The following is a 19,225-nucleotide window of genomic DNA, read 5'->3' as shown; positions in this document are numbered from 1 at the left end:
ATTGAGTTCATACACACACTTTTGCATACGATTTTGACTCCATACCAATGACATTTGGCTCTGCAGGAGTGTAGAAGTAAATTTCAGCCATTGCAAGGATCTAACCGTTGTGCATCGTCACATTGCACAAGTCATATGCATACATGTGCTCAAGTGCTGTACAAACAGTAATGCATTTATGTTAAAATTTTGCAATGCAAAGTTATCTGCTGTATCCAGTTGAGTAATCTTGTTTGTTGACAGCCAAACCTCACTTCAGTTTATCAAGAATTTGGTCAACCATAAAATTCAATACAACCTGTTTTATAGAGAGCTACATTAATATAGTGCAATATCGACTTAAAATAACAATGGATCCATACCTCAATGTTCTTGCTACCCTCCAGATGTTAGAGAGCCTAGCAGAAGAGAGAGTGCCAAGAAGATTGGTCAAAGACAGAGCAAATCCATTGGAATATACCCTGGAGGTTAGCGACACCGATAACGTGACGGCACGACTTCAGCGCAGACAGATTGTTCAAAATCACTTCTCTGGAATGTCTTGAGTATTTCATCTCGTGTTTGAACACCAATAACCACACATTCAATTCCTCGTCAATTATTTTTATTACGAGATCCAGTAGCCTATGCTGTAGTCAGAATTGGACAACTAGAAAATCAGCTTTTCAAAATTAGACTATAATGATAATTATGGCTGCATATTTTTCCAAATTAGAATAGAATTATAGACACAGTAGTTATTTTTCAATTAAATTAGAATAGGGATTACTGAATATGTGAAAATTTGGAAATTGAATCTGCACAACTCGCTTAGTATTGTAGAGTTCTACTGTAGAATTTTCAGCAAAACCAGAAATTAAGTTAGTGCAAAATGCCAGCAATATAATTCTTACTATTCTAATTATACAGCCAATTAACTAGTTGTCCAAGTCTGGTTTTTGTGCTATTTCGATTCGTTGCTGTATTTTCTCAATTTTGCAGTTCTTTTTCCATTTCCAGTTTCTGGTACTTGACATGCATCTGTAATTCAAAATATTTCATTCTGATATCATGCTGCTCCTTTGCCATTTCCAGGACGCTCATTTCTGAACACCACATTTTGATCACCAACATTATAGGTAAAATATGATTTTTTTTCATCAACACACCTGGCTCTCTTTTTCGCGACAATTGGCGTTGAGCTTTTTGTGTTCTCTGTTTCATCTTGCATATCTGAATGTAGTCATGAATAAACTGTGGGTTGCATCACCATCATTGTATGCTAACACTTACCGGTCTGGTGTTCCATCCTGAAGTCTGTCGAGGGAACTGAAGGAAGCGTCACATCGCCATCAACAACGAAAAGGGCAGCAATTTCATTTGCTGCAAGAAAACTATGGTTAACACCAGTTGTATTGATTCAATAGAGTTCAAATTCAACAGAGCAATGTTAATGTCAATCAAAACAACCCGCAATGTTCTATTTGAAGTATTCGTGTGGCTATGTTAGTACCAACACGATTCATATGGATTTCAAATTAGTACCTCAACTTACCATCGCTGTTGTGACATGAACAACCAGCCTCTGTGTTCACATCCTCGTCGATGATGAAGGTGCAAACTGAATCTTCGGAATATGCATCTGAATAAACATTTTATTTAAAAATTGTAGTCAGAAATACATTAGAAAAGTTACTTTCAAATTATTTTTTCACGGTTTATCTTAACCTCGCGAAACATAGGAAGGATGGATGACTAAAATCATGACTTGACTCGAGTTGGAATAGGATTGCTTTGGAATAGGATTGCGACCTTTCGATTATCAGTTTGATTACTCGAAAATACGCATAAATTGAGGGGGAAAATACGCATAAATTGAGGCGGAACTTATTAGTGTAGCATAGCTCCGGCCATCACCCAAGAATAGGACTGCTCAGGCACCTGCACATCACAGTAGCAAAGCCAGACTGTTGCAAGTTAAAATTGGATGCAAGTTCCTCTGTTGTTGGTTGTAACATATTAAAAAAGTTTATGTCCTAAATGCACTCACCATTGTTCGTGTGACTATCGAATACGCAATCGTAGTCATACCGATGTTTCAAACATTCAATTTGAGATGGAATAAGGTCTGAAAAGTTATAATAAATATACCAGTGCTATAAAAATCAATTGCAGATTGATCAAGGAGCGTTTCAGATTAGGAATTTGCTGAGCAGTGTTCCCAATGTGTCGTTTTCGTATAGCTGATGACGTGCAGCAGTCTCTGGATATGGTTAGTTTGTTGGGAATTACAAAAAGACAATAAATCCATGTTTCTCATGATCATCACAATTTGTCTATTCAGTTCAAAACGAGCGTTAAAACGCGAGTATGAAGCACGCAGAGTGTCACGATAAACACAGATGGAAACAATACATCTCCTACTGCGAATTTTAAAGAATTGTCTGTAAAATTACCTATCAAAAACCTTTTCCAAGGAGTTCGTCAACTGGAGGTGGGCCAGTTTTGGCCCGTTCGACGCGTCGTGATGCATATAACTTTTTTGCTTTATGTTTCAAAGTTTTCAATACATTCTGGAGTTGGCCAGTTGTACGGCTGCACGCGCAGGACCAGTATTCATAGCTGCATATTTCTTACTGATTACATCTCAGGCCGCATCTTTTTGTTATGCCGTCAGTCTTTTTGTCTTCTTTGGTTTCAATGTATTCTTCTATCAATTCAATTATTCTAAACTTTTCCTGTCTGTTGCAATTTTCCGTCCTCGTATTTTATTTCCAAAGTATACTATCGAATTCTGCACAGTGTACAGTACAGTCTGTAAAAAATGTCATACCGGTAATCATAGCATAAGGTACTATCGGCTGTGGTAGGCCCACGCCCATAATATGCGCCAACAGTTGTAGTAGTGTCTGAGTACAATGTTTTCAGCTAATACCGCAACTGCACGTCAGAGCATCCAGTTAACACCATCTCAATACCAAATACTAGTGTACCTGTAGCCAGCCCAGACCGCAGTCAACGCGAAGCACACAGCCGATTAACTTTCTAGACACCTCGCTCGGCGGATAATATTTGGCCGATTAAAATTCACCGATTAGTGGCAAATCGGCATCTGTGCCACGGAAGCCAGCCGATTACTGACGTTTAATCGGCGATTAGGGTTTAATCGACATCTGTGCAATCCGCCCTAAATTGTTTGAATGATTTTTCTCAATAATATTGGTCCTTCCATCTATTACTATATAGTTTTGATCCTCCTTCCGCCCGCATGAGCAGAGTTAGCGGCAGAGCGAGTGGAAGATGATGACTTCGAAAATGCAGGGAGCATCATTGTACATCGTTAAGTCATGTTCAGGTCTAACCGATAAGATCATTTATAAGCCTAATGCCGGTACGCACCATTGAGCTATAAACACCACACATCCGTTGGTTTCCAACCTTTATGGTCGCGACTCGATTTTCGATTAGAAAATGGTCGGTTACCCAACTCAAAATTTGATAAGCTGAATACTACAAAAAGGATAGCAGTTTTGCCCCGACTTACGCACGGCCTATTTTGGAAGATGATTACGTTCCACATTTTCGCGAACGCCCGAATATAGGCAAACGACCCACGACCCCATACTAAAATCAAAATATGTGATACTTAATCACGCGCGACGCGAAGAAAACTTCGATTATAGCATAAATCTGCCCAGAAATAATCTTGTTCATGTTAATTTACGAAAAAATGATGAGCCCACTTCAAGCCTTAAAAATTCCGGACATTTAAGCATATTTTCGAATTTCCTCCAGGACGCAGATTTAACAGTGAAATTCCGGACATGTCCGAGAAATTACAGACGTATGGCAACCCTATTGTATAATAGTAATCGATTGGTAAACTATTGGCAATGCTGAAGGTGCTGCTGTTGTTGCTGTTTTTATTTTTATTGTTATTGTTAATGTTGTTGGAATTAAATATCTGCGTTATATCGCGAGGAGAGGAGATGCCTAGATAAAACTCTAACACAGTAGCTGTTAACCTTTTTTCACGGCCCCCTTAACCGGAATACTTACGCGACATATGCGACCTGCTGACTTCTTTGCACCGGGTCTTTTACCCAGTTAATGCGGCCATGCTTGCAGCTTTTCAGTCGGTCTTCGATATAATGTGTAGCATGTGATGCTATCAAGCTTCATAAGTTATTACGAATAAATTCATCATTTTTTCGCTACTGTCTTTGTTTAACTAAATTTTAGTACAACAATTACAACTACATACTTATCGCTGCACTTGGAGACATTGACTTAAATTTCACCGGCATGCATCGGAACAGATTTCGTAAAGCCGTTCCCTATATGCCAATATCGATTGTGGTGGTAATTGGCTGACGCTTAACCTTGATCAATATTGATTGCGAACATGTGCGTTTAAATTATTCTCTTTTGCTATTATTTGATGCGAATTCTTGGGGGAATGGATAATAATTAGAGGCATACATACGGAGGTAAAGTTAGCCTTGGAAGGAATAGGATTTCAAAATGATTGTAACGAATATGTTCTCATCATTTGTCGATAATAATTATATTCGGCGATTAGTCCAAAATCTAGAACAATCGGCTCAACATATTGTAGAAGTTGTTCCGTTAATTCAGTGCGTAAATATCGCATCTGAAGATATCGGGAATTTGGAAGTCGAACATATGCTGTAACAACAGCCGAGTTTATCATGGCAGTGCCTAATAACGTGTTTGAATATGGTGCAAATGGGTTTGTTTTGTCTTCAATGTCTGAGAGAAACCTGGATATTACATGTTCCAACCAGGATTTGAGGGCAATTGAGAATACCCTGTCGTCAAAATCCCTCAATGCACTAATATAGATCGGTGAATGCGACAGCCGCAATGCGAGATAATCCCTGTCATTACATCTACAGTAGTGAATTTCAAACAAATTGAACAAATCAATCGTTCGCAGTTTTAATTATTGATTACTCGCTATTGAGCGTGGGAATATGCCATGTCATTCCATTGCCCTTGTATGTAAGGGAGATCAATTCCATCGAACTAAGATAGGAATAGATGTGGACTGCAAGTTCAGTTGATATTCAGAAGAATGTTTCTCCGCAAGTCCCTGTGGACATGTAGTGCTGAACTTTTTCGCTCATGTTGTTGAACGTATGCCAATTACTTATTCGTGCAGAGCCGTCGCTGGACAACGACGGTATTGCTAACCGCCAAATAGAAGACGCAGAGTTTTTTAGGATATAAGATCCGTAGCTGCATGTTACAGTTGGTCAGCGCTAATCAGATATATTTGGTCAGAATTAGACACAGTATGAAGGACAACGATGTCGGTTAATAAGCTCAGGTTGTATATCCATACACACTACACAGTGGCATAAGGATCGGCAATACAGTCCCTCAACTACAATAGTGAAAAAGGGTGATACCGTCTACATCAGTGGTTCCCAACCTTTTCCCACCCACGGACCATTTCGAGGTTTTATGCAGTGCCCGCGTAACACCTACATAAGTTTCTCGCGCCGAATGCGGCCAAAATGTTTCTACTGTGTTGAGCAGCCGAAGGCAGCGAAACAGAATATGCACTGCCCATTTTAAGGCGCAGCATATGATTTCGGAAGTGGATCCATTTGGTACTCATGTGGTCAAATATATTAAAACGGAATTTGGTTAGGGAAAAATCCCGATGCTTTACGACTGGATCTCTTCCCCGTAGGCCGTCATTGGTGCGATTGCCCCCAGCCACGACGACGACGGCTTCAAAAAATTCAAAATCAACCCCACCTGAACTATTATCTCCCTTCGATCGACAAAAACAGAATCTATACTCGCGTACGACCTGAAAGACCTTCACGTACCACAGGTTGGGAACCACTTGGCTACATAGACCGATGCTTCCATATTCATTTACTTGTACGATATACCACCGATTAAGGAAATATGAATGTCAGAAAAGTAGCACTCCTACATAAGTGTACCAATAGGAATTGTGAGTGTAATACATTATTGGAAATTTCAAGACAGCAGAAGTGCACCAAGCATTCGTCGACCTCAGAGTCGCATTTAGTACTTTGCGGGGAAATTGAAAATTGGTATCAATCGGAAGCTCCGCGGTACTGATTGCGAAAATAAAGATTTTATCCTGCTCCTGGTCCTGGAACCTCCAGAAATCAGCCTCGAATGTTGTACTGCAAGGGAGATTGGTATTGTGACACAACATTGCCGTTTGGTATAATATGGTGCAGGTCGGAGCAAGGGTCGTACAGCGATGCTAGAGTTAGAGTGAGAATGCTCAATCGTTGGCGCAACAACGGCTAATACGCTTGCGGTTTGCGCTGCTCCTCACCTGCTCCCAGACGGCATGGTTGCGTCACAATACCAAACTCCGTTACAATGTAACATTCGAGGCTGATTTCGAGGCGTTCCAGGACCACGAGCAGAACGAAATTATTATTTTTGCAGTCAGTACCATGGTAGCCTTCGATTGACAACAATTCTATTAAATTTCGCTCTCGGCAAGCCGGTCAAAAATTGCCGTCAAATTACCTTTAGCCAAATGCAAAGTGTGACATAGACCAATTGCAGTGAGCCGTGACAGTTGCTTGTGTCCACACCATTGTAGGACACTATGGGTAAATATTTATTCCTCGTCTCGATTCATTGAATATATAATACACAAATGTCTTCTCGGATTCGAGCATCAATCAGAATCATTGTATATGCCAATTGCCCAAACATGGTTATGACATCAATTTGTTTGGCTTGACCCGTCATGCATTGCATCATTATATGCATGTTAGCTCGCTTTAGGCAATTCGGCGATTGTGACCAATGACTAAACCAGACTCCTAAAGATTGGTATAGTTACGTTAAATTTAAATATATATGGAAGCCTGGATTGATAACCTCATCTTTCCATTCACGCATGTAAGACGTACAGTAGTAAACTATTAATATTAATGAAACATTGTGAAAGGCAGATGATCATTGCCCTCGCGGTAATTGTATATCAATTACCAATCGCTACCTGTGTTGCCTCATTCTGTCCCAGCGGATGTCTATGCGATAACATCACACATGTGACCACGCGAGGCATATGGTACGCACAAAACGTATTTCCTTTTCTCAACGCGACCATAGACGAAGGTGCAGTGGCATATGGCTCGCTCGTCTCCATTCTGGATACTTATGATCGCGATTACAACCTTCAATGTATCGGGGGAATTATTTTCTGCAAGGGATACAACGCTTCGTCCTTACAGATATTAGAAGCCAGCAATATACCCATTGAAGATAAGGTATGAACGGTTCGGCGTTATTGATATATCTCATGAGCGGTTACTTTTCAATGATACGTTGGATAATTTCGGGGTAGGACGGTACAAGTTGCGAATTGCGATGATATCATCATAGTGTCGTAAATGGTGTGGGCACAGCAAGACTGAACAGCTGACTGCATTCAAGTTACGTCATATTTTCCATGTGGCCAAAGGCAATTTTACGGACATTTTTGACCGGCTCACCGGGCGCTGAATTTGATCAAACGGATATTAATGGAAAGCTGCTGCTGTACTGATTACGAAAACATAAATTCTGATTATTGCCCTGGAACCCTTCAAAATCAGTCTCGCATATTGCATTCTTATCGGATATGGCATTGTGACGGAACACTGCCGTCTCTGTCTGTTTCTCCTAATCTGCAGTTTCGTCTTGCCTGACAGAATTCCTGCGTCACAATGCCAAACTCGATCACGATGGAAAATTCGAGTCTGATTTTGGTGGTTTCCAGAGCCATGGGCAAAACATAATTTATATTTTCGTAATCAGTACAGAAGCAGCTTTCCATCTACACCCCTTGTGTCAAATTTAGGGCTCACCAAGCCGGTCAAAAGGGCTGTAAATATGCCTTTGGCTAAAGGGGAAGTATGACGTAACCAAAATGCAGTGCCGTTGATCTCGTTGTTTACACAGCTCCATACCCTCTAGGACACTGATACCATGCTGAATACCAATATCGGTATGGTACTTTACGGGGCAGATGGCCTGTACTTCTAAATCCACTAACGTCCGTACGCTAGGTGGAACGCGAGAGCTTTGGGCATGAATTGGAATTGAGCCTGAATTTCAGTGTTCATTCTTGTTATTCTTGCTTGGACTTGACTAAGAATTCGCGGTGCTACTGCTACCTTCACATGAGTACTAAATTACTACGCAGACCACCTCTATAGACTGAATCAGTAGCACCATCGAAACCAAAATTGAAGCTGCTCAAAGTGTTTCTAATCGACTTACGCATAACCCGAGCGCAAGCGGTATAGGCCTACTCATGTCACAGAAATTAATTTCAGACAGTGGGACATCCATCTGAAAGTGGGAATCTGTCAGTAATCATCATGCGACACGGAAACCTTAATATGATCGTCAAAGGCGACATTCCTCATTCTGTGATCGTTGCCGACTTCTCATACAATCAAGTGCGATATGTGAGCGAAACATTGCTGGAAAGCCCATGGAGTTTGAAGGTATTCATCCCAGGGCTGGCCAACCTGCGACCGTAGAGGGCAATTTGTGCGGCCCTAGACACGTAATTCAATTAGTATATGTTGGTGGCCGTCGAAATGCAATTTGAATTTAACGAATTGACTCCCGATTTTAATTATACTTGAAATTTTCTTCGCGCTGCGCGCGATTTCATTTGACTTCAGTTTCAATTTTATTATAGTAGCGCCCGTTGTTATCAGAGCCCCACAATATAGATGCGAACAGCAGAGGAAAATGATGCGCCTCACATGGAAATATCAACTCGGAATCGTGTGCTCCTAACTATACTGACAATCCAGATTGGAAGTCAAGAAATAATAGCATATAACAAAGTGACTAATAACAATTGGTCCACCTGAAGATCCATCATAATTTATATCTTGCCTTAAATTTTCGGAAACACCCCCTGCATCATCTCTATGCCGTTGAATCTGATCATATGGGCCGAGAAAAGGTAATTGTTTGATAGTAATATGTAAAACTATTAAAATTAATGAGAAAATTCATTCGAGAATCTGAAATTTTTTTCGTTGGCAACCCCTGACTTACCGTTTTCCAAAATACAATCTAAAGAGCGAATCACGCGGTAAGCTGTCGGAGCAACAACTTATAGTCATGTTATTGCGTGATTTAATGTCTGTCGAGCGCGACAGTGTACTATAATCAGTAAAAAATTCTCCAGAATACTCACTGTCCATTTTAATAACCGCCCATACATATATTTTGTTGTTGAATTGATGAAAATGGTGACGCTAATGAATGTAGTCCTGATTTCTCAAAGTTCACTCATCAATCTCAATAATAATCACCACGCCGTTTTATAATTAATTCTACATTTTTATAAAGTTGTTTGGACTATGCATTTGAATGCGGCTCCTATTAGTCACTGGCCTTCGGCAATCAATCTCCAACCTGTTCCTCGCCGCTTTATGCTGGAGCTTACGTAATATATTGGTCAAGTTGGTTAAACATGTCACTCGATGTCGCCTTATTGTCCCTAAGGTTCACCATTCCATATGTACTTCAATACGCGAATCGTAATTGGCACCCGTAACCAAGCCATTTATTGCTATTGTGAATCTTCAATTTCTCAAATTGTTAGGCCAAGTCTCTGTATCGCAAGCACGCGAGAACAGGTATGATTGATGCAGATCAAAAACGAAGACAGCGACCTGGGTGTTCGATGTAATGCGTGTAATAGGAAGTTATCAGACTCACATAAACCGGATTCTGAAATACGGGTCACATTGGGTTGGTGGTTTTAACAGGACCACATCATTTTTTAATTACCCTCATATATACGTTCTGTGGTGATCGCTATCGTCTCATTTCTGTTTCGTGAATATTGGTTGATTGTCTGAACGTTATCTGCTGTATAAGTCTGAATAAAACCATTACGTTTCCATTCATTGTTAGTCTTAGTTAATAAAATTGTTTTGAATCGAATATATCTCTTGGATGCAATGAGGTATATTCGATTCACAACATGTACACTGTAAAAAATCTGGTAGATTTACTGGGAAATCTCTGTAAATTTTACAACGAATTACCGGTCGCAGCCAATAACTGAACGTTGCTTGTAATTTTACATTTTGATATGTAATATTACCTTAATTTAGCTGTGAAGTCAAGTTACCAGAATTTCTTCGCAAAATTACTGACAGTTAATCGTTACTGCAGTTTACCAGGCTATTGGCAAAATTGATTAACTTCAAAATCGCTGCAGCCAATGTATACGGGGAACTGAATGTTACTGATATATCATTCTCGTGGTGATTTGTCCTGATTCAACCTCGTTCGCGAAACTGGGATCTGTCATACGGAAATTGGTGGCCCTAGTACCAATTTCAGTACAGTATATAGTAGGGTACAAGAAACAACTGGCAATCGTAGCTAATGTGGTTTTACACCATGGCCATTATATTATATTATAAGGCTATGGCTATACGGCCGGTGTCGCCGGTTACATTCGTCGTCACGGATAGAACTGATAAGTTAGAAAATCAGTTTAGGATGTATAATATTGTTTGGGAAACTAGAAATATCAGCACCGCATGCTCATTTGATCATTTGTTAATGGCGGACAAGGCGACCAGTAATGGGTTACATTAGGTTACCGTTACGCGTTACTGGGTTTCTGAGATTCGTTGTAAACAACTGTGACATCACAAGCAGCGTCTCGTTAAGTAAGTACAGTAAGTAGTGAACAACACTTGGAATAAATATCAATTTATACGAGATTAGATGAGAAAGAAAGGGACTATATGTAATAATAAATGTTTCTGTATGGAAAACACGACCTAGATCAAACATTATAACGTGGCCAGTAAATATGATTGGTGGCATATGTGAGCGGATGAATATATCACTTATTTCGAAATCGCCTGAGTGTCGTCTGGTCAGTGGCCGTTATTGAGATTTGAGCAAAGGGTGACGCGAAGCTTGTTGTGCTTGAAGAAAGTGGACACGATCGTTGAAGATTGCTAGGAATGCTGAATGGGGTACGCATCGTAAAAGGTACAGTACTACATAGCATTTGTTACCGTGAATATCTACGACTGTGCACACCACCGGGATGACTTTGATTTCATGATTGAAATATTTCATTCGCCGCATTTTCTGTTCTATTTTGGGATATTAGTCGACTTATATAGTGACCTGTGCCACCACATACTCCGCCGCGGAGGAGCTGAAACTGTTGGTGTCTTACCGTCATTTTCGGGCCATACCATAGATATGTTTTCATTCACTGCTGGATTTGTTTGGCACACACGCCACCTCAAATGAGGAACCTTTTGCTTCAATACATTAGATAAAGTATGTCTTGAATCTCTGCTATATCATGTAAAATGCGGAGCCGTCATCCCACAATGTACCAGTACCGGTACTTCGAAACATGTTATATTTTTGTTAGCCCATTTGTCTTGGTCTTTTTAATGTCATGTCTAGGTTAGCAACTTTGCTTAATATAGCGACTTATGCATGAATTCTTTTCAGTGGAACTGCATGTTACACAGAAGGAATGAGGACGAGAAAAAGAAACAACTGGAAGTTTGGCCGGTGGTGGAATTAATTCCCCTTCTCTTGAGACCACTCGTGTTACTGCATGTCTCCTAAAGAAGAATTAGACCTCCAGCAGCAATACTTTTCCATCGATAAACATTTCATCGTGAATCATGAATGAATATACAGTCTGTACCAATGTCGTTTTGGGAGTGTGATGAAACTTTTCCGATATTTTAGCATCGCGTTGCTTTGCGATAGGTATGGATGTACGAGAATTTACAAGCTGGTATGTAGTCCAGATTTACACGGACAGCGTATAGGTAGGTAGGTGGTAAAATTACAGTCTCGGTCGTAAATGTACAGGAGAACATGTAGATTGGATATTTCGCGGGGGACTGTAACATCACAGTCTGGTGTGTAAAGTCAGATTACCAGACGAATGTAAGTTAAATTTACGTTGACTAACGGTAATGTTATATTACCACGAAATGTCTGGCTACCGTGCTTCCAAACATTTCGCGGTAAATCGAGGTTTTTATTTTTTACAGTGTACCGTATGTAAAATTGTATGAAGTGTCATAAATATAACGTAACAAGATGTCAACACATTTTCAGATCATTAATCTTCAATACAATTTCCTCACAAAAGTTACCCCTCCAACCAAGCTGCAACCAATGACAGATATTCCATTTCTGCTTCTCGAAGGAAACCCTCTGTTGTGCAGCTGTGAACTAGTGAAGATCGTTCGCTTGGTGTTGGGAAACGAAAGAGCATCATGCATTTTAACACGCACAGAGTATAAGGTTCGTGAAGATCCCAAACCGTTCATAGTCGCGACGTATATTTCCGTTGATGAAGTTCCTTCGTTGACAGTCAACATGGATCAAGGCCGAAAACGTTCCTATTATAAGCGATTCTGATAAGAACAAAATGATCGAAGTAGTCGCGTAGCTATACTCAAACGCATGTAAAAGTAGCGATTTCTAATACGTGTCGCAACTATTTCAAGTCGAAATAGAAAATGAGAGGCCTGAAATGAATGTACCCTGAAACAGCTGATTTGGACGCAGGGTGATCGCACAGCCTACTTTACCAGTCTACCGGAGCTGGTTATACTTTCCAACATGCAAGATCTATCTTCGCAAATACTGCAATAAGACTGATGACGATGTGTTGAAATTACGAATATGTTAAAATCTTTCAAAATATATTCAGTTACCGTGATTCGTGGTCTGTACTCACTCGTAATAGGAACGCGAAGAAGCGGTCAACTGAACAAAATTTCGCGCAATGCGCGATTTACCACCATTTCACGCTTATTTCTCTATATATAGACCTAATTTCATATTTTTTAATTCTCTCATGAACATCATAACTTTCCATGGCATCAAACAATCTGTCAATATTTTTCTTCGCTTTGCCAACAATTTCGACGAGGTCTTGCAAGGGAATATAAGCTTTCACCTTATCGGTCTAGGCCAGACCGGGCAATGTATTCGGCGTCTTAGTGTTGCTACGCTGATATTGAGCAGAGCGTAAAACGGCTTTTACCCCATTAACAAGTTATACAGCAGTAGCCATCACCCCACTCGCTAAGATTTCGTTTTTATGATAAAATAAACTTATGAAATCGAGATGGAATTTGTACATCAGACAACAGTGTCAATTTCATTGATTGCATGAATAAGCATCATTCGCTGACTACCTTCATGTAGCGTATTTCGCTCTTGATTTTGCGTGATTGCGGCTCATGCCCACAGCAGAGAGTCACTAAATATTCACATAGAGAAAGCTGGATATCTTGAGCAAACATTTGTTACATAGTAGGTAAACGTCATAAGATTGTAAAGGTATGCACGTTTAGCGTTAATTTTTATAGTGCCAGCGCCAGACATAGAGTGAAAATGCAATAGATTTCAACCAACGATGTTATAATGACGCGAAAATTGTAATATATGATAAAGGTTCACAGTGCAGAACCTACCAAGGTTTGTTTGCGAACGCCAAGCTTTAAATTTGTGAGGTTCGCACACAGAACGCGAACGTGAACCGCACGTTCGCGCCATCCTGGTTATACGTTCACATTTCCAAGATCTATTTTCGCGAATACTGCAATATGACCGATGTGTGATGTAACTATGAATAGGTGGGATCCTCAGAGATTTCGGAGATCGAGTTCGCAAACGAACCTTGATAGGTTCTGAACTGTGAACCCTTTTCATCAATGCAAATTTTTCGCGTCGTTATACAGCATATCTAATTGAAATTGTTGGCAAAGCGACAGAGATATTGATTTTATGGAGGTATTACAGTATTTGATTGTTCCAGTTGATACATATGTCAGCATTGTGGCATATAATGTGGACTGTGTCGTCGCTAGAAATCATGGACATTAACCTATTACTTTACGAAAATGTAGGGTTATAATTAGCAATATGACGACATGGGTTTGCGTCCACATTCGCGAGATGATACGAATGGCTAGTACACTCAAAACAACCCCGAATATTTTCGGCTTACACTAGTCAGAGGTATACATCACCAACTAGCAGAGAATTGGTGTGTACGAACAATTGCATCACCACGAATGACGTCACCGGCATAAAATATCGAATAATCGAAGCGAAGTAATGTTCAGCATTAGTAAGTGACGTTGCATAAGTGCTTAAATTTTGACCGTTATCAAATTGAGAAACCTAGCCAAGCGAAATAAATGTTGCTTCAAATTTGTTGGAATCAATATGCTGCACGATGAAACAAAATGTTAGGCCAAACACCATCGGATAGTTTCTCAGTCAATTGGACATCTGTGTAACATGTGATTAGTTTTCAGAACGTTACATATTCTTACGCCAAACACACAGTAGATATGGCAATTGAAAATTAGGTTGGAAGGCATCTGTTCTTTACTATTGCTCAATTTAGGTAATCCTTCCTCGCATGTACTGATGTCGGCCCTAACGGAACATGATGAATCATGAATTGAGTTTCGTAGCCATCTGTCGACTAATTCATCAAAACATAACATATTGTATTATGAATATTGTCAAGGTTTTGCACGTAGCCCAATGATGACCGATACGAATGCCATGTTCAAACGAATATACAATGCCACTACACTTGATTGGAATGTCGAACAGAATTTACCGTGTTCCAGTATTTAGATTTTGTTAAGCGAAGACTGCCATTAGATTTTTGTATTTATACGTATCGCGGCTAACTGTGTTTCGATCAATCAGTACCACGATCGTACTTAGAACGTGTTTATGGAAGCGTTACATTATATGGAATATACGGTAGGGCTCTTCAAAAATGACTTTTTATCTCAAATCGCACTGCTGGCTACTTGATAAAATTGTTAGGTTACCTAATATAAGCCTACACACCAAATTTGGTTCAATTCCAACCAGTAGCCGCATTGCTACAGGAGAAGAAAGTTTCTATTTTTCATCAAAAAATAAATAACAAAACATTTGAAAATTTTCGGTTCACCCCATGAAAGTGTTGAGTTGTCTATAGAAACGATGTTCACCAAATTTGGTTCAATTCCAACCAGTGGAAGCGGAGTTATCACCGTCGAAAAATTTGGATTATGAATAAAATAGTATTTACGGTGACCAATTCTTTAATTACTTATTATAGTGGTGCCCACCGAAAATGCTATTTTATTCAAATCCAAATTTTTTGACGGCAATAACTCCGCTTGTACTGCATGGTTGGGATTCAACCAAATTTGGTGAACATCGTTTCTATAGACAACCTAACACTTTCATGGGGTAAACAGAAAATTTTCACAAATTCTTTGTTATTCATTTTTATATAATAAATAGACACTTTCTTCTCCTGTAGCAATGCGGCTACTGGTTGGAATTGAACCAATTTTGGTGTGTAGGCTTGAATTAGGTAACGTATAAATTTTATCAAGTAGCCAGTGCGATTTGAGAAAAAAAGTCATTTTTGAAGAGCCCTAATGTACAATCCGGCGAAGTCGCGAAATCACCATCAACATGGTCTCAATTGCTATAAAAGATCCGTGGACGTAAAGCCATCCCTTCGTAAACCGATATTGCTCATTATATTTCAGAACGACATGGTAGTATATCACAAGCATGACACAGGTGAGAATTCCGATTTTGAAATTGCGGCGAGAAAGTTACATAAAACGAATTATCACTTGAACTCCTGATTCTCAAGTATACTCATGTTCAAACCAGAATTCCACAAACTCGATCTCAATCGACATATTCATCTTATTAATATTCTATACGTTACACAGGATAGATAATTACGTAAAACGCTGACTGGTACCGCTCTTATTGCAGCTGGCGACCCTATTCTTATCCCGTTGGCATTCCTTACGCACAGACGAGTCGACAGGTTTTGCCGCTCTGTTACCGAGGTAAGCCGCAACTGCTTTTTTCAAGTATAGGTCTTATTTATAGAGTACCGGACTTGCTAACATTCGATGCATTGATCGATTGAATTTTAGGAGGGGACGCTTTATTCATTTATCACACACAACACTGACATGTATGATCGGTTCATCACGAAAAATGACTACTTTCAAGATTATAAAGGATCAAGGTACGCATGATTTCGACACCGACATCTAAAGCCTTGTTTACATAAACTTCAGTTATCTATTTGATCAGTTGCCAGTAAAACACTGAAGATAGACGAAATTCACAAGCCACAGCATTGTTTTATGGTCCTAACCAGGATGGCTGCTTCTGTTTTAGTGCAAATAGTGGTTTTTCGAAATAGTTCTGAAGGGTTAACTTAGCCAACCGCACGAGCCCTGAACACTGCACACTTATAGAATGCCACTGATTTTGTTTTAAAGGAGTTTAAAATTACCCATTCAGTTTTACGATACTGAAATGTAAGCCCGACTTGATGGCTAGGAGGCGTAATTCACGGGGACATGCTTGGTACTTATGGTTACGACAATAAGGACTGGGCATACGTATAGCCTGGTATCACGTACAAATTACCCTGTAAGATTTACTCTTTATCGATTTGTTACCTAGAATTTGCATTCATGCGATTCATCGAGTTTATAATTAAGGAATGTAGACTGGAGATGTTACTAATGCTGTAAGAATTATGACATTCACAAATATAAAAACAACGTACAACTTCATTGCATTATTTTCAGAGTGTTTTCATCCAAAGAATACACGGTAGACTACCCGCTTCTGATCACTATGGGGTCCTGGTTTCTGTGGCTGTCGATCGTAATGCACAGGTTCATCGAGCGGAACGCAATTGAGTACGAACAACATACGCAGTACCTGCGCGAACTGGACCACCATTTGTTGCAAATGGATGATATGCCAAATGAGCGCCGCTCAAACATCGGTGACATCTTGAAGGTTGCTTATATACAAGCCAATCGGAGCCGATAATGGGGATTGTTCGCGAGATAACCATGTCTTCACGGAACCAGTCGTGTGAAGATCTAAATTCAATCGACATGACTTGATCGCCTTTTCATATTTCATATATCTCACTTTCGATGTGATGAACAGGATGGGTTTGAAGAGATATCTCCATGATTTCAGCGACGAGAATCATGCCTGCCACTGTGACTATGTCGTTTCTACGTCTCAGACTAAAACTCACACTTGTAAAAACTACCGATTATATGGGAATCAAATTACTAGTACCGTGCGCACTGTTTTGCTGCACAAGTGAATACGTTCGCCATATATTTTCTTTTTATATTCCCAGCAGCAGGTTTTTTATCGTCCTGGCTCGATTTGATTTCCAATCTAATAATCGATACGGATGCTTTTGCTAATACGATAGTGACTACAACCAGAGTTGGATCAATTACAATTATTTCAGTTCAATTACATTACAATTACAATTACTTTCATGAATGTTTCAATTACATTACAATTACAATTACTCCATGCTAAAAATATCAAATTACAATTACAATTACAATTACTCCTTGCATGCTTCAATTAAATTACAATTACAATTACAATTGCTGCTGTTGAACATGTAATTAAATAATCATAAATTCAACCGTGCTCCTTGACAACCGTAGCGTCGTAATTAACAGCAATTCAAGTATTCATGTTTCATTCATGATACGCAAATACCCGTTAATTATTAAAAAGAAAAAACGTTTTCGAACTATTCCTAGTCATAGGAAATATTTTTAAGCGACAGTTAACAACCAAAAGTTTGAGCGACTGGCAATGACTAACAACGAATAGGATGCAAGACGGGCAATGAAACGCAATCAAACGAATAGACAAAACTGAGCAACGCAAATGAAATGTAGCTGTCAAGACGTCAGCGTGTGTAAAATTCAGTAAAATGCAAATGGAAAGAAGCTCATGATACCATAAATTACAATATCTTGTTTCCATTTAAATTTTTACTTGTTCAAAAACTGCTGGATTGCATTTAATGAACATTAAGGTGCGAAAAGTTTCTGGCCCCAGTAAATTTCTTCTTGCCGTATAAAAGTTGCCCGCAATTTAAAATATTCTTTCTGGCGGGGCTGATGTTGCTGTTAGCCCCAAATAATCTTTGGCCAAGGCAGCAAGCGTTGGAAATTCTTCTGACTTCTTCTTCCAATACATTAGTGGGTCGCCAGCTATAGGATTATCAATTCTGCTGCTTTTAGCCGGCTCAGCAGTTCGCTTCTCGGCGTATTCAATCGTGAGTCACGTGTTGAGAATCCATCCGTTGGTTAGTAAGCTAATAATTGTATACAATGGCAGCCGAGGCCAGCATAGCGGTAAAAATAAATAAAACTTCGCCCGCAAGGGCGCAGTCAAGGGCTTCCGCAAATGGATCCATCAAATTCCTTGTCGACATTTAAAGAGAATGCATTATAAGTCAATTATTTTATGTTGTGCTTGTCAGGTCTCAATAGCAATTTAATGTAATTGAAATTGTAATTGAGCAAAATTTTTGTCAAATTACAATTACAATTACAATTACACAAAATAAAAATGCTTCAATTACAATTACATTACAATTACATTGAAAAATGTAATTAATTACATTCAATTACAATTACAAATTACAATTGATCCAACTCTGACTACAACTAATGCAATAGTGTATTACAGGTTATACCCTCAAAGCTTTTATATTTCGTGAATACCATGTCGTCTAAACAGAGCGTTTCTCGGTTCTGTTTGACCTACATTTCGAAAACATGGCAGCCTGTGTAGGATGACTTTAACGCAGCGACTCTTTCAACATTTTGGTTGAAACTTTTGCCGTAATACTCTTACCTTTGTGTAGAAGTATTAAAAACTTTGATGATGTTTGCGATACCCTGCTTATGCGAGACTGGATGTACCTCATTAGCTCTTGCATGTAACGGAAAGAACAAAGTCGCGAAACAAATTGGACGTGAAAAAACATGGAGGGTGACATTTAACTATATAAGTCATAAGCGGTAAAGTCGTATCTCAAATTTAATATGAGCTGCAGCAAGAATTTTCAATGTTGAACAGAACAGAACAGACCGGTCCTAGAAAGAAATGCATTTTGAAACCGATCCGAAGGTTAAATAAGGTTACTGATCCTCGAACTCGATTATAGATTTTGACGTCATACAGTCAACTGGACACAGTCATTCCTTAATGTATGCGTGCGCTCGCTAAATAATTGATTCCAAACCCTTTTTTAGACACGCCCCCTTTATGATAGTGAAAA

At 39.4% G+C, this 19,225-nt stretch overlaps 1 protein-coding gene and 3 long non-coding RNA genes across 7 annotated transcripts in view; 2 read left to right on the top strand and 2 right to left on the bottom strand.

Moving 5' to 3' along the window:
- LOC145434565 (uncharacterized) overlaps nt 1–19,225 on the bottom strand; it is a 124,381-nt gene that overhangs the window by 25,904 nt on the left and 79,252 nt on the right. The gene's annotated exons all lie outside the window — the stretch shown is intronic.
- Nucleotides 588–3,189, bottom strand: LOC145445217 (uncharacterized). Of its 3 annotated transcripts, XR_013916914.1 has the most exons (6): nt 2,436–3,189; nt 2,030–2,107; nt 1,535–1,621; nt 1,273–1,362; nt 1,149–1,212; nt 588–1,020 (listed from the first exon to the last, which is right to left on the bottom strand). It is a non-coding gene; the product is annotated as an uncharacterized LOC145445217 (long non-coding RNA). The 3 variants fall into 3 exon arrangements; XR_013916923.1 differs by lacking the exon at nt 2,030–2,107; XR_013916929.1 differs by lacking the exon at nt 2,030–2,107 and having other exon boundaries at nt 588–1,362.
- On the top strand, nt 6,737–18,831 carry LOC145434203 (uncharacterized). Its single transcript, XM_080311535.1, has 7 exons — nt 6,737–7,283; nt 8,334–8,507; nt 12,148–12,336; nt 15,618–15,651; nt 15,856–15,932; nt 16,023–16,117; nt 16,692–18,831. The coding sequence occupies exons 1-7, from the start codon at nt 6,945–6,947 to the stop codon at nt 16,939–16,941; spliced, it is 1,158 nt and encodes a 385-aa protein (XP_080167661.1). The 5' UTR covers nt 6,737–6,944; the 3' UTR covers nt 16,942–18,831.
- On the top strand, nt 10,686–11,732 carry LOC145434595 (uncharacterized). Its single transcript, XR_013913480.1, has 2 exons — nt 10,686–11,043; nt 11,524–11,732. It is a non-coding gene; the product is annotated as an uncharacterized LOC145434595 (long non-coding RNA).

The sequence above is a fragment of the Botryllus schlosseri genome, chromosome 1, assembly GCF_051294905.1.
Source record: "Botryllus schlosseri isolate E-star chromosome 1, Bs_hap1, whole genome shotgun sequence".
NCBI classification, from domain to species: Eukaryota; Metazoa; Chordata; class Ascidiacea; order Stolidobranchia; family Styelidae; genus Botryllus; species Botryllus schlosseri.
The sequence above is the reverse complement of the archived record's forward strand: the minus strand, read 5'-3'. Positions and strand labels throughout refer to the sequence as shown.